The sequence below is a fragment of the Nelumbo lutea genome, chromosome 7, assembly GCF_056320005.1.
Source record: "Nelumbo lutea isolate HS-2025 chromosome 7, American lotus-T2T, whole genome shotgun sequence".
Classification (NCBI taxonomy): Eukaryota; Viridiplantae; Streptophyta; class Magnoliopsida; order Proteales; family Nelumbonaceae; genus Nelumbo; species Nelumbo lutea.
This window is the reverse complement of record NC_142690.1, coordinates 43,188,971-43,205,627: the sequence shown is the minus strand read 5'-3', so window position 1 is coordinate 43,205,627 and position 16,657 is coordinate 43,188,971. Positions and strand designations below refer to the sequence as shown.

The window sequence follows — 16,657 nt, the reverse complement described above, 5'->3', positions numbered from 1 at the left end:
GGTGGCCACTTCATGTAATGGGGTGACTTTGTGGAAGGGGATCATGAAATTTCAAGAGGGAACACAATCTTTTATATCATGGAAGGTGGGGGATGGGTTTAGTTTAGATTCTGGAAGGATGATTTGCTGAATGTGAGGAAACTGTGTGACCTATGTCCAAGATTGTACAGATTAAGTAGAAAGGAGATACCAATAGCTCAGTGCTTTGAGTGAAGGCAGGGGGTCATTTTCTGTTGTCCAAGTTTCAGGAAGCCTTTTTTTGATTGGGAGGTCGAAAAGTGTGTGATACTGCTGACTAGGCTTCAAGAGACAGAGGTTCATCCAGAGTACTCAAATGTGAGGTGGTGGAAGGAGAGCAAGAATGAGAAATTTGCAGTAAAACCTTTTTATACAGCTTCGGTTTGAAAGCAAGTGGAAAGACATCCTATTGGAGGTGTGTGGGATAATCAGATTCCCCTCAGAGTTGAAGCTTTTGTGTGGCTGGTTTCTGTGGACACATTCTCACACAAGATCACTTGAAGAGAAGAAGTTTTTTATTTGGCAAATAGATTGCCTTCTGTTTATCTGAATCTGAAGATGAGATGCACCTGATGGTAGACTGCAGCTATGTTAGATGGATTTGGTTCTTCTTTCGACTCTTCAAGATGGAGGGGTGGGATCCCTGGGTGCCTAAGGAAATTTTTGAGAAGTGGCTACCAATTATTGAGAAAGAAAGCTAAGATCATGTGGAGCTGCATTCCCTTCGCAATTCACTGGGAAGTGTAGAAAGAGAGAAATAGATGAATACTTAATGATAAAGAGAAGCGCAAGGAAAAATTGTGCGTTGCAATAGGTTTAAGGTTGTTGAATTGGATGCTTTTCCTTCCAGATTTTGAAGACTCAAAAAGAGTTGTTCTTTTTCTGATTTTTGGAACACTTTGAATCTATGTTAATTGTACCGAGAACAGTTGTATTTGGTTTTTGTTTCTGTTTTGTGATTTCTTTGTATCTTTTGGTGATGCCTTGTCACCTGGTCCCTCATTAATGCATTTTTTATTTATCTTCGAAAAAAAATACACCCATTGAGAATGTTAGAGCTGGGGTGTATCTCTTTGTCACCTCTCAATGGGTGTATCTCTTGTCATCTCTCAGTTGTATTCCCCTTTCCTTTTGTTTCTGTTCAGGGTAATATTCAAATTACTATTCATGTTACCATAGCAAGTGAAGAAAATCACTGACTATTCATCAGCCTTACTCCAAGAATTATTATCAAACCAAACTAAGACATGGTTCAAGGCTCTTATTTCCATAGAGTAGACCTGTAAAAAGGCTGTATAATTTCTATTATCTTTGCTTGGTTGAAAGAACTCATCCCCAAGAAATTAGAAGTGTGGTTCTGAGAATTCTTTGGTTGATCTCGTATGGATCTGGATTGAGTCAAATAATCAGCAGTGAGATCACCAGCCTTTCCCTAAGTATGAGTAGAACTTTGTAGGCAGCATGACTGGCACTAAGAAGGCATGGATGTCATTGCAATTATCCGCCTTCATGCTTTATAAGTACAGTCTGCACTCTCTTTGGACTGCAGTTCTGATCGTAGCTCCTGTACTGTCTGGAATGAACTCAGCCATTCCTTTTGCTTTTGAGTTTTGACTACTTCTTTCCTTCTTCCTGTAAGAGCAAAGGTGCATGTAAGACCATATATATATGTGATCTGGTATGTAGAACAACCAGTCAACCACTAGAGGCGAAAAAAGGTATCTATTAAAGCTCACGAAACATGATGCTGAAGCTGATGCATGGTGCGAAACAAGATTGATGTTGAAGAAAGAGGGTATTAGATGGAAACCTATAATTGTGTTAATAGCGGGGTCAGATGTATAAGCATGTGCAAATTAGGATGTCGTCCAATGTCCAATCAGTCCCTTATTTTCCCCTCATCATAAATCACACTGAACTGGCATAATAAACTAGTGAACTTTGCTAACAAAAGGTTCCCCTGTGTTCGGGGATGATCATACTTTTCCTGTGACCTTAAAGGGAGTATGCAGGAAGTGCCAGGATCTATAAAAGGGCCCTAAAAGGAACCTTCAAGACACTTCCATCAACCTGACACACAGACTTCCGAGAGGCATCTCTGAGCTTGGAGAATAACTCTCAGAGAAAGCCTGAACTTCATTGTTCAGATTCCTCTTTAGATATGGTTCAGAATTCTAGACCTCGAGACTTCACTTGCAACCTCAATTCCCTTGTTTCTTTCAGCTTTCATGACCTTACAGACCAATCCTGTTGGCTACACTTACTAATCACAAGTCTTTTTCTGAACACAAGTTTTGCTTCAGTTGGACCATGGTCACATTAAGAAGGCATCCTCCCATTCTCCTGTCTCCCTACTCATTGATCCTGCTTTTTGATTCAACATTTTCTGCATTCTCCCCATCATCTAACCCTTTTGGGCATGAACAAGGAAAATAATGATATTAGGTAGGAAAGCATGGGTGGCTATTGTCCTTTGACTTGTAGTGCCTCATTTGTAGTTTTGTCATGACTTCTTTTCATACTATGGTGTTTTGAAATGTATGGAATCGATCAGTGGTGTTTTACTGCTTGGTGACGGGGTTTTAAAGATCACTAACCTTTTCCTGATTGGTATGTGGTTGATACTATTAAAGCATCCACCATACTCATGTTCAGTTTAATTATAGATCTGCATGTGATAAGATGTGATTTCTATGGATAACCACAACCTCTTTATAAGACAATGATGCCAGAGCATATTTCTACCATGAAAGAATAATTATTGTTTTGGAAATTATATTTATAGATATCAGCATCATACCTATTTCACTAGGTAAAATAAGCACTTTCTTTTTTTTAATCATGTTATCACTTGATATATTTTGTTGTTTCATAAATACAGGTATACAGATGCTGCAACTTTTCTACTGAGATGGGGCTTAGCAGCAGATAAATGTCATGCCGTGAATAGTCAATGTAAGGTAAGAAATTCCAATTTAATGCACTTTTGTAATCCTATAATTACATGTTACCAAATATTGATTTACACTAGAAAGACAATCTAGTATATATATCCTCTGCAAACCTTTTCTTTGTCATCTGTTTCTTGGGACTGGAACTTCAATGCAGTCCATGGAACTGTGAAGCTAACTTCTTAATATAGTTCAACCTTGTATGTTGATCATTGCATTGAGTCTTGACCATGAGTTGGTATGCTGCCTTTCTCATGTGGGTCTTAAAGTTGTAAAGATTGTTAATTTTTGGACTACAAAGGTTGGTTTCTATGTTTGTTTAGGAAGGTGGATTGGTCTAGTGGGACAACTTATAACTTCATTATTTTGATATCATGATATGTTAAAAGTACACAGTAGATTGATCAGTAGCATTTGCTAATTCCCTGTTTACTCATCCTGTCTTTTTCTTCTATTTTCTTTTCTCATTCTTTTATTCTGAATAAATATAGCAGATGAACATGGTAATGGGAGTAGGATTGATCCAGCAATACTTTTCCCTAGTTTAGTGTATTTTCATTTCTCTTCTTGGAATGGGTTCTGTTTCTACTGGGGTTTCTGCTACAAGATAGCTGTCCACCTTTCTTTTTTTTTTTTTTTTTTCTTATTCGATGTGGAAGTGTCTCATCTCCTGAAAGGAAAACCCAGAAGATGTGTATTGTGGTACAGATTCTGTGGTACAAACTATCTTCTGCAGATTTCCTGCAAGGTCATTGTGACTCTTGTTAGTTATGCATTGACATTTATGTGATTGCTTTTCATGCATACTGTTTTGGTCTCAAGTGAAGCATTACTTAATCTGCAACTTGTATATCCAACTTGGTGTGTGTGTGTGTGTGTTCTTGTATGTTTCATATTAGATATCTTGGGAAATTTATCTCACCTATATATATCAGACATTTGGCAAAATTCCTGAGTTAACATTATGCACTGAATTTGTCTGCTGAAGGTTTATCTAGAAGACTGAAGACATCTTATTAGGATTGTGGAATGTGCAACAAAATTGGGCAGTGAAGGGAAGATTTTCAATATTGATTTGAGTATTTGATTTCAGCGAGTAAGAGTGATCTCGATCAAGAGAAAAGAGGAGGAGAAGAAGAAGGAAGATGAAGAGAGGAGAGAAGGAAGAGGCGTGAAGATTGAGACCAAAAAAACATAAGCTGGTGGTGCCAGTGTTTGTATTTATATGTTAAGGCAACAAAATAAAAAATAAAAGATTAAAGGACAAAAGTGCCCTTGTGGCACATAGCTAAGATTACATCACTCCCCCTCAAGTTGGGGCATAGATATCAATCATCCCCAACTTGTCACAAATATTATAGTGCCACATGGAATTTAATCCTTTAGTAAGAATGTCAGCAAGTTATTTCTCAGAGCTGATGTAGGGAGTGCAAATTTCTCATTTTCCAATTTTTCCCTGATGAAGTGTTTGTCAACCTCTATTGTTAGACAGTGTATGCCCTTATCTCCAATTAGAATGATGTACCTTATGACATTTATTGTAAATGAATAAAGTACATATTTGATTCATGTTATTGTGGTGTGTTTCTGTGTAATACCCTTAAACTGGACACTTATGAGACTCGTGTTAGTTTAGAATGTTCACAGCCGTTGGATAAGTCTGGGGAGATTTATCCTGCCAAGGTTGACACTGATGTGCCGCTAAGTTGGTTGGGGTAGCCTGTCTCAACTGCCAAGGTGAGACCCGAGGTACATGCAGTGTAGGTTTATTTGAAACCCTGAACCAGACCAGATTTCCAGTATTACCTTGGACCTTGGAGATTGATGGGCAAAACTAGAAAGTTACACCTGACCCCTAGACTCGATTATGATACTGCACTAGGTGTCGGATTGGGTTATTTTTGATATGCCAATCAGTGAAATCCTTAGAGGGGGTCAAAACCTGGGTATGTTGGGACAATCTGAGAATTCATCTGAGTGGATGATCATAGTGACAAGATCAGCCCCTTTGTCGGACAAAGGTAATGATCGTGGATGCAAACTCTCTGATGGAAACCAAGACTGCCGACAACCGATTTCAATCGTTGAAATTTGTTTCGGCAAAATATATTTATATAAAGATATACATATATATTATGGTTTCAAAATGTTTGCAAAAGGTTTTAATTCCCGGGATCCATGTGAGTAGAGTGTAACATTGTTCCTTGCAGCTGAGGAAGATGTCCTCTCTTGTCGGGCAGTGTTTGATCATTATGGGCTGAGAGGTTAAGCGTAAGACCATTGAGGGTAATACCTGATGGGCTAATTTTGCATCTGCCCACAGTCCTTGGGTTTTCATAAGGTGGTTTAGCCCAGGGACCACTTAGTGTAAGTGTTGGGCCCGTTAAGAGCCCATGGTGATGGGCTTAGGGGTTCACTACCCATAAGAGTGAATTCGGCCAGGCCTTGTAACAGAGGCTAGGTTGAACCCATGTGGCTGATGTATAAATCAATGTTTGGGTCCCACGCCATACAAAGAAGCCTAACTGGGCAACAGTTTGGAGGGTAACTGAGCACATGGACTTATTGGTCCTAAAGCCCATTTCAAACTGGTCTAATATGATTAGTTAAACAAGGGCGGATTTGGGATTTGGATCAATAGATAGGATAGGGAGTTATCCCTATCCACTCAGAGAGTCTAGATCCAAATAGAGATTTGGATCTGGAAAGCTCCTAATGAGATTTGGAGGGCTGATCTAATTTGCAGATAAGATAAGGGCTTATCCTTATCTCTTAAAGAGAACTCCTGATCCAAATACAAATTTGGATTAGGAAACTCCTAATGAGATTAGGAGCTCTCTTTAAGGCTATAAAAAGGAGGAGGGGGTGAACCATTCTGCACAACATCTCAAAAACCCCTGATATCAGATCTTAGATCACATAGAGAGAAGACAACAACAATGTGATTGCGCCATCTTCTCCCTGCGTTCTCCTCCAATTGCGGCCAAATGCCAGTTCGATTTCCATTCTTGTAGGAGTGATCAAGAAAAGTTCTTGATATCAGTCTTTGGAGAAAGGCTGATCTGAAGTCGTGCTCACAGCCTCCCATCTTCAGTGGGAGCAGTCTTTGGAGATTTGTTTGAGTGTGAACACCTTCATTGGGAGTTATTGATACTCTGTATCAGGTATATCCCTCTCCTACCTTTTGGTTTCAGATCTGGTTCGGTTTAGATTCAAGATTGATTCTTGAAAATGCTGATTTTCTAAAACAGGGAATGTGATTCCCAGATGGGAGCGAGAAATGTTTGAAATTTCGCCCAACCTACCTGTAAGGTTCGGCCATCCATATGATGGATCTCTCATCTCTTCATCTATATGTTTAGTTCTATCACGGAGAACAGGATTGGCTGCAATGTTAATAGCAGCCTTATTGTCACAGTAGAGTGACATAGGATCACTGAGAGGAAAGCCCAATTCACCCAAGAGATTCTTTTTTTTGATAAATGAGAGTAATTTTATTGAAATAAAATCAGAAATACAAGCAGCCTAAGAAGAGGCACGAGATGTTACTTCCCCCAAGGATTGAATCATAAAAACTAAAACATGCCCAAACCTGAGATACAAATTACAAAGTAGCCCAAAACAGATCACCCCTTGACACCCCTTGCTTGGCCAGAGAATCGGCCATTGCGTTTGCTGATTTGCTTACCCACTGGAACCTAATAGTCATATTTCTTGTCATCCATTTAACTTTCTTTAACAGATCCCTGTTGCCCCAACAAACCGTGTCTGGGCTATTCAGCCAGCCCACTACTACCTTGGAATCTCCTTCTACTAACAAATTGTTCACTCCTAATTGACTAGCCATCCGTATGCCTTGTACTGCTGCTAGTAGCTATGCCCTTACAGAATCGCCTTCACCCGCTAGTCCTGAGAAGAGAGACAACATATTGCTGTCTTTATCTCTCAAAATCTCTCCATTTCCGGATGGCCCTAGGTTACCTTGGCAGCTGCCATCAAAGTTCAATTTTACCACTCCATCCGGTGGGGGTTACCATTCAACTTGTAATTTGTTCTTAGTGGAGACCGTAGAAGCCACTGCTTCCCAATTTCTCCTTAAGTCATCAAAGGAGAAATCTGCCAACAATTATGAAGATTTCAGCCATGAAATTGTCTTTGTCAATATACATTCCTTGACTTTATCTAAACTTCTTTCCTTTTCTTGAAATATTCTAGCATTTCTCTCCTCCCATAAAATCCATAAGGTGGCGGTTCTGATACATTTCCACATTATCTTCCCCCTTTTTGTCAATCTCCCAAGAGCATCTGGAGTGAACAACGCTTTACTTCAGAGGGCAAGTTCCACCTGCACCCAAATAAAGAAACAACCCAATTCCAAATATTGGCAGCAAAGGAACACAATATCAGCAAATGGTTACAGTCCTCACCCTTCACTTTACACATAAAGCACCAATTTGGGGATAAACACAAAGAAGGTTTCTTCTTTTGCAAGTTTTCCATAGTATTGATCTTACCATAATAGGCTTCCCAACAGAACACTGCTACTTTGGGGGGTATTGGCCTTGACCAAGCCTCTTTAACAGGGAAGATTTGAGAGGAAGGGTTAGAGCAAAGGGCTTTAAAGAAAGATGCGCAAACGAAACAGCCAACCGGGTTTAGAGCCCAGACTCTTTTGTTCAGGTTAGTGGGGTCCAAGAGCACTGAATCTAGAAGCAACAACAACTCTGAGACACAAAGAAATTCTTCATCCCTTAACCCTCTCCGAAACCCAAAATTCCAATTTAAAGTCAAAGGGCAAACCGGGGGGGAAGGAACCAAGAAATGGGTTTCTTTTTAAAGAGGGATATGGAATAGAGAGAAGGGAAACAGTCTTTTAGGGGTTGAGTGCTCACCCAAGTATCTTCCCAAAAAGAATAAAGTTTCCAGAACAAGCATCATACCTTACAAACTTGAGGAATCTAGGGAGAATGCCAGAGATAGCCTTCCAGGGAGTTGTGAGCAAAGCCCTTCGGGATACCCCCGCATCCGAACCTGATTCAGAACAGCCATGGATACTTTTCACCACTTCATGCCACAACCTCTCCCTCTCCAGGGGCCACCTCCAAAGCCACTTACCTAAAAGAGCCTCATTCTTACTCACCACATTCCCTAAGCCTAGTCCTCCTTTTTTGCTCCTACTCACCACATTCCCTAAGCCTAGTCCTCCTTTTTTGCTCCTACTCACCACCTCCCACTTGACCAAGTGGTCTTTTTTCTCTACACCAGGTTCCCATAGGAAGTCCCTCATCAGTTTTTCCAACCTCTTTGCCTCCCTTTTAGGAATTCTAAAGACTGACAAGAAGTATAAAGGCAAATTGGCTAAAGTTGCTTTAATCGAAGTAACTCTACCACCCACGGAAATGTAGTTCCTCTTCCAAGCTGCCAATCTTTTTTCAAAATTTTCAACCACCGGATTCCAAAACCTACTTTCCTTTGGAGGATAAGGATCCATAGCTAACCTCACTTTATCTTTGCCGAAAGAAGGGTGTAAGATTGGAAATAGGTTAACTTACCAGTCATGTGATTGGAAGCACCAGAATCAATAATCCATGGAGATTCAGAGGTATCAGTAAACACGTGGAATGTAGAAACTAAGTTACCTGAGGAAGAAGCAAAAGCGGTTGAAGGAGTGGGTCCAGAATTTGTTTGTGTGAGGGCCCTACCATATTTCTCCAATGGTCACTGAAGGCAGTGATAATATTTTCCTTAAGATCAGACTTGGGGGGGCTATCCTGAGAGTTCACAGTAGTTCCTCCACTTTTCAACTCATGAGAGGCCAAGTTAGCCGAGGTGAACCTTTTCTGATTTGGTTTCTTGTTCTGTTCTTGTGCTGATTTCTTATTCAGATCTTGTGCCCACTTCGGTTTTCCATGCAATTCCCAACATGTTTCTTTTGTGTGTTGGGATTTCTGACAACGAGAGCACCACAATTTATCCTTGTCATCAACCTTTTCTGACCATCTCTCTTTCTTGCTGAATTGATATTACCTCTTGCGGCTAAAGCAATGGTCTTCCCCTCGAGAGGATTTATTGCAGATTTTCTACTTTCCTCAGATTGAATCAGTGCATACACGTCTTGGACAAAAGGAAGATCCTTGCTGCCCAAAATTTGAACTCAAATGGGTTCATATATGGGATTAAACCCTAACAAAAAAGCGAACACCCGCTGCTCAGCTGCTGTGACACTTACTGTTTGTAGGCTTTGGCATCCTTTCCACTCTCCCAGTCAATATTCTGATAGTAATCTAACTCTTTCCAGATAGATGTGAGGGCAGAATAGTAGGTGGATAAGCTTCTTTCCCCTTGTTTACATGTTGCAGACTCGGCTTGCAATTGATAGATTCTAGCATAGTGCCTCTACTCGGAGTAAACTTTGCTTGTTCCCATATTTCCTTGGCTGTTTCAGCCCACATAAAGTTCTGCTTAACTGATGGTAGCATAGTAGTCAAAAGCCATGACATAATCATGCAGTTTTCCTGGTCCCACCATATTCAGCAGTACTAGTCCTAGGTTCCTTCACTTTTCCATTGATATACCCTTCCTTACCCCGGGCTGTGATGTACAGCCACATCTCCTTAGACCATATCAAATAATTTCTGCCATCTAAGGGAGTAATGGTCATTGGAAATCTCAGAGTCAAGACTGTTGTTCGTTCCTCCTTGGTTGGAAGAAGTTCCAGAGGTTGCAGAATCTTTAGAATTCATGACTGACGCATACTAAGACAATGACAGTTCCTTCACTTCAGTCTACACACACAAAAGGACTATACAGCCCTTACTCTAAGTGTTCTGACAGTTAGAACACAATTACAGTCCTTGCCACAACACACTTTCACTGATCTAACAGACCTCTCCAAGGCTAATATAAGCCACAAACCTCAATACTCTGCTGCTGTACCAGCGATCTGAACATTTAACAGGTGTCACAGACTTCTCCAAGCCTAGTAGAAGCCACAAACATCAGTACACTGCTGCTGTACCAGTCAACCAATCCAGGTCACTCATGGCCTACAAATAATTCCACAAGTACACAGGTTTCTGGATCATCCGACCCACAAAGAAGGGGTTAAACTTCCCATATACCATTCGGTCAAGGCAGCTCTTAACCTGTTCTTGGTACCAGCACATACCATTCGGTCAAGGCAGCTCTTAACCTGTTCTTGGTACCAGCACCAAGAACCAAAGAAAAAATATATTTAAATTCTGTTCGTGTTCAGTTCAAGCAGATTCTGGGTTTTCCAGTCCAATAATAATAAAACAAAGAATAGAAAAGGGGCTGCCAACCTCTTAGGACTCAAATAGTCATCAACACTCTTCTGGAATCACTTCAGTTGAGTTTCAGCCCAGAACAGGAGAGAGAGGTTCAGCCAAGGAGTTCTTAGGTCCAGAACAAACTTGTTTTCTCCATTCTCAGTCCAGTGAACACAGAGGATGTCTTCGACCAATAAAAAAAATATTTACAGAGCACCGACCTGCTCTGATACCATGATTTCAGCGAGAAGGGTGATCTCGATCAAGAGAAGAGAGGAGGAGAAGGAGAAGAAGAAGGAAGAAGAAGAGGAGAGAAGGAAGAGGTGTGAAGATTGAGACCAAAAAAACATAAGCTGGCAGCGCCAGTGTTTGAATTTATATGTTAGGGCTACAAAACAAAAAATAAAGATAAAAGTACAAAAGTGCCCCTGTAGCACATAACTAAGATTACATCAGTATTCTTATTGATGGAAGTATTTTTACATGGTTTAATGGCTAATCACAGAAGACTGGACACATTTTTTCTGATAGATTTGGAAATCTAATGTGGACTTGATTCAAGAATCATTATTTAGTATTTAGCCATTTATTTGATGGCAAGCCAATCTTTATCAAAAAAGAAAAGAAAAGATTCTACAACTCAACTCAACTCAGCCTTAAATCATGTTTGCTATTTCATTGATATGATTGAATAGTGGAATAACTGAAGTGGTGGGGAAGTCAGGTTTTATCTTAGTTCAGAAATTGTAACTTCTGTTCAGTGGTTAAACTATTTGTCTTTTGTTTATTGTACAAATAAAGAAAAATCAATATAGTTATGTACAGGAATAAAATCATCTCCACGAGTGGTGTGAGATTCACTTCCTGCACTAGAAAAAACACATAATAATTACAACTCTGCCCAAAATAATTGATCCCTATTGACCCCTTGTTTAGCTAGAAAATCAGCCACCCCATTAGCCGACCTTCTCTCCCAATGTACATTTACTGTCATATTACTAGTGAACCATTTATACTTATTGATTTCATTCCTATATTCCCAAATAATTACAATGTACACTCACTGTCATATTACTAGTGAAGTATCATGTCAGATACCTCATAGTGTAACTTCTGTATCTGACAACAGATCCAGTTGTGTCCTTGCCATACCTGGGTAACATTGGTGGCAGACCTATTTTTCTTTGCTCTCACCACATTTCTCTCTTCTGTTTCCTTTTTTTCTTTGTAGCAATAACACATATAGGGCTGTAATTTGGTCAGATTCGGATCAGATCCATATACATCCTAATCCAATCTGATTATCAAAACGTTAGATCCAAATATGATCTGAAGTCCAATTGTTGGACTTGGATTGGATTCATATTTAATTCAACTCCAGCTTATTGCACTTAAAATGAAAAAAAAAATTAAGTACTTTTTGACTTATACATATATAATAAATATATAAATACAAAGTATTAATTTTATTAGTTAAAACTTTATATAACTGTATATAATATATAAATATGCATAATTATTTTACATATATGTACAAAATAATATAATTGGACTCAGATTTTAATTAAATTGGATGGGGTTAAATCCACACCTGATCCGATTATTAATCAGTTGCAAGTTCTAACATCCAAATCCGAGAAAATCAGATTGGATTTTGGTCTTTCAGTGTCCATTTACAGCTCTGAACGTATCTATCTAATGCTTGTTGGTATTAGAACTTTAGGGGGGAGATCATTTTATTTTCTGTTGTAGACCATCCATGACCTTAAATGTGCACCAGCAGCCATTGTTTACCACCAGTTGTACATTCTTAGTGATTACAACTGATAACATAAGCTTCTCCTGAAGCAGATATGTAGGATCTGATTGATATTTGATTAATTAATTAATCCACACGAATTTTAATCATAAAGGTGGGTTCTTTTCATACAACTAAAATATTGGTCCTTTTTGATCTTTTTTTGTGTTAATTGCAAATGCATTCAGATTCCAGGTCCTGTTTGATCTCACTATGATGCAATATGAGTAGAAATTCACAGCCCAAGTTTCAGTATACTTGATTTAATTCAACTGCCTTCAAATACATTCTAACTTCCTTCAGCTTGATTCAGGCATATCTCGGTGCAATTCTTGTTTACCTTTATGCACATGACTTAAAGCAAGCAGAGAAGTGCTATAATGACTGTTGCCAGTAAGTACTATCTTTTCCAAAGCACCCTATAATTCTACAAGTTTCTTTATCTGGATAAATGCCTTTTGTTCCTTCTTATACGTTTCTACATTTTAACAAATTCTTTATTGAATATATATTAAATTGTTTCTTGGCTGGCAAAAGAAATTTGATTATAGATCAATTATTATTAGTAAATGGTGATTACTGTCCAACTTTCTTTGCTTTCCACAATGAATTATTTATTTATGACCCATTGGAATTTATCTAGACTATCATTGTTGGGGCAAGTCTATGATCATTTGTGTTTTAGTTAATTTATTTCAGTGTTATAACCATTTTGCCTTGCCAGTGCAATTTCATGTTCTTGTTCTTGTTTTTTTTTTTCTCTTGGATTTTTTTTTCTATTACATAATCAGGATATTTAGTGACTGGTTATGTAAAACCCATTTCTTACAACATTGCTAACACAATATCAGCAAAAATGATCCATGTGGGTGTGGTAATATCTACTCTCAATATTTTAATAAGAAAGCAATTTTATTAATATATAGATATACGATGCACACAAAAGCTTTTTATTTCAGACTACTTGATGGTAGACCCAACTGGTCAACTATAGGTGTCAACTTCTTTTACATATTCTGTATTTTTTGGGCCATCAAGGTATTTTGGTCATTTTGCATATTGCTTGTAGGTTCAGGCACAAAAGCTTTTTATTTCAGACTACTTGATGGTAAACCCAACTGGTCAACTATAGGTGTCAACTTCTTTTACATATTTTGTATTTTTTGGGGCATCAAGGTATTTTGGTCATTTTGCATATTGCTTGTAGGTTCAGGCCTTGGGGATCACTTAATTGAGTTATATTAGAAGAATATATTACGTATGTTACCTTTTCGTCTAGGGTTGTTTGTTACTGGTTAGTAAAGAGCTTAGCCCTTATCCATGTGAGTCTAGGGTTGGATATTTCATTACCCAATTCCAAGGTTCAAAATATTGACATGACATGCCCAGTACAAGAAAGAGATGCATTTTCCTCCAAAAATTACAAAAAAAAATTATTTTATATGTTTTAACATTTTTTATTAACTACTTATCAAACCCATTAATCCAACAACAATTTATGTCAAAAATGATATTTTTTAATTATATTGGTATTTAGTGATTACTAATGGAAAATTCTGAATTACAATATATGTATCTTAGAAATTCTAATAGACCTTATGTATTTTTAAACTAAAACTTTATATTTTGTAATTTATTAAGTTAATAATATAATCTACAATAAAATTATTAAATAAGTAAAAAATTACCCGGTATTGTTGATTGCAATGTATCTCTTCAAGTCTTCATATAAACTATTAAAGTGCCATTCCTTATCTATTTATACCTTATTAATAGTTATTTCAACCTTACATTTAGTGTTATTGATGTGTTTGTGGGATTTTCAAGAGTTTCCCTAATGTATCCAAGCATATCCATATCTTTCAATTGTGTCAATGTGTATCCAAAGCATATTATGATACATATCCATATTGAAACTTGCTGATATGATAAGCAATACCGATATTTTAAACCTTGCCCAATTCAAGTATTATTCATAAATTTGATTCAAACAAATTTCTAGACATTTCTCTAAATTTTGAATGCACCATTAACCAGTCCATAATCAATTAACCAATATCAGCAACAATTCTTCTATTAGCTTTGCTTTTGTCTTCAAATAATCCTGTTTCTTTCTTTCCAAACGCTAGAACTGTAAGAGCATGGACTTACAGAAGTCCCTGCCACAGAATAAGGAATGTGAAGTTCATATGCCTGCAATAAGGACACAAAATCCAGTTATGAAAAATTCAATAATTCCCCATACTTAGGCATTCATTAAGAGTCAGAATAAAGAAGATAAGCCAGGAAACAAAAGTATTGGTACATCTAACAGAGCTCTAATAGTATTCAGACTAGAAAGAAGAAAGAGAAGAGGAGAAGAAGAGAAAGAGAAATTAGGGTTAAGAGAAACAGTTGACCCTCTCTTGGGAGAGGAGATTAGAATCTCTCTCTAAGATAGTTGGTCCAGTATATATATTAATGAAAAAATGTGCAAGTACAATAGTGTCTATATTTATAATAATTTTAGGATTGGAACATCCTTATCTTCTGCAAATGATGAGACCACCCTGCCGCCCAAGTACTTGACATAAAACAGCTCTCTCAAAACTCCTCATGCTCATGTCTAAGCATGTCACAAATGCCAAGTACTTGGAGTATGAACCTTATAGGCAAGATAACCCCACCATCTATAGGGTCTTGTTGGATACTAGTGGCTACAGATTATTTTTCAAAATGGGTGAGGTAGTCCCACTCAAGCATGTCACAACTACAAATGTGGAAAATTTTATTAGATGGCACATCATCCATAGATTTGGTGTGCCAATGAGAATTTTAACAAATAATGTCGGAGTGCTCACGGTTCAGTTAACCGAACCATGGGCAATTTTTTGAAACCAAATTGGTCCTACTAGTTTTTGCATTTCTTTGAATTGGTACCATAGGTTAACTAATTGATTGGTTTCAGTTTTTGACTGGTTCGGTTAACATATGTTATAAATAAATATATAATATATTATATTATAAATATGTATATTCTATTATAAATACTATAATATATTTATTGTATATTATATATTATAAATAGATTAGTTATAAATATAATATATGTGTTGATGTGGTGGGAGGGCGACGGAGGATGGTCAAAGTCTTCGAAGGTCCAGAGAGGACGATAGGAAAGAGAGAACGTGGGGAGGAATATTGGTTGTAGAGGACGGTGGGAGAAGAGCAGAGAAGGGATGATAAGAGAGAGAGGTCCCCTAACAAACTCTAAAGTAACCGGCTATTTACTTTACTTGTTTCTTGATATAATGACTTCTATCAAGAAATAGGGGGGTTGTAAACTTAAAATAACAAGTCATAGAAGCCATGTTTCTTGACAGAAGGCCTTTCATCAAGAAATAGGGGGGCTAAAGTAGAGGAAATATTGGGCTATACCTTACAAAATGCTCCTACGGTTTCACCATCACATACACCTTCAACACTTTGTACATGACTCAAACGACCCAGAAAACAAGTATGAGTCAATTTGACAACACCAACAAAGAGGTGTCCAATAAGTAGGCCTAAGCTGCAATTTATAACAAATTAATCAGTTCCTCCGTTCTCAATCATCTAATCATAATTACACAACACCAAACAAGCAAAGCAAACCATAAAGGATGCTTATTGACAATAATACACTTATCAAAAAGCAGGGGGGCTAATGTAAGTACAGTTCACTATCACCGGGACTACAGTGAGGATGTTAAAAGAAAAATGGAGAAATCCCAATCGAGACACCTTTGAAATGGCACAATGACACTTTATCAAAGTTATGTAAGGCCCACACACTTGTGATGAGCACAGAAAGCCATCCTACACGTGAGATGAGCATGAAGTGTTATCTGAGACCTAAGATGAACATAAAACACTTCCTAGACCTGCGATAAGAAATCAACATCACTTGAGACTTGCGATGAACATAAAATGATATCGCAAGAGCCCAATGCACTATCAGCACTTCGCAATGAGCATGAAATGGCAACTCCTACTGTAATGAACGGAGGATAGACCTCGAGGCCAGTGAACCCACCTATGGGAGATTGGCATTCCCTCTATTCACAACCAACCGTGACAAGGCGCCTTAGAGGCGATCGAGCAGAACACCCAAGCACATCAGTCAAATCCAGGTCTTGCCCTTGACACATGTCCACAGGGAAACCTGTAAGGGGACATAGCCTACATATGTCATGCAAGAATCTTTAGGAAAAGGGAAACTGTCCTTAAAGGATCTCGTTGGACACGTGGCGAAATCCCAATGGTGCTTCCTTAATAGTCGACATAAAGATAAAGATCCCCTTTCCTAATAGGATAAGTCTCTTTTAGATCCTTCCTCTTATAGCCTTGGGGTCCTCTCTATAAAAAGGGGGAATAACACTCCCCCACGTCAGAGAATCGTATAACCTTGACCCTAGAGTTTCTTAGTGGACCTCTCTCTCTTATCATCTCTTCTCTGCTCTTCTCCCACCATCCTCTACAACCAGTATTTCTCCCCACGTTCTCTCTTTTCTGCCATTCTCTCCGGACCTTCGGAGACTTTGACCAACCTCCGTCACCTTACGACCACAAAAACAATATGT

General features: G+C 38.2%; 1 protein-coding gene across 3 annotated transcripts in view; it reads left to right on the top strand.

The window, feature by feature from the left end:
* The window catches only part of GSNAP (gamma-soluble NSF attachment protein), a 92,544-nt gene that overhangs the window by 63,165 nt on the left and 12,722 nt on the right, over nucleotides 1-16,657 (top strand). For all 3 annotated transcript variants that reach the window (XM_088952825.1, XM_088952826.1, XM_088952827.1), the window contains 2 exons: nucleotides 2,900-2,978; nucleotides 12,370-12,449. In XM_088952825.1, coding sequence (XP_088808951.1) covers nucleotides 2,900-2,978; nucleotides 12,370-12,449 — 159 coding nt within the window. The remainder of the gene's footprint in view (nucleotides 1-2,899; nucleotides 2,979-12,369; nucleotides 12,450-16,657) is intronic.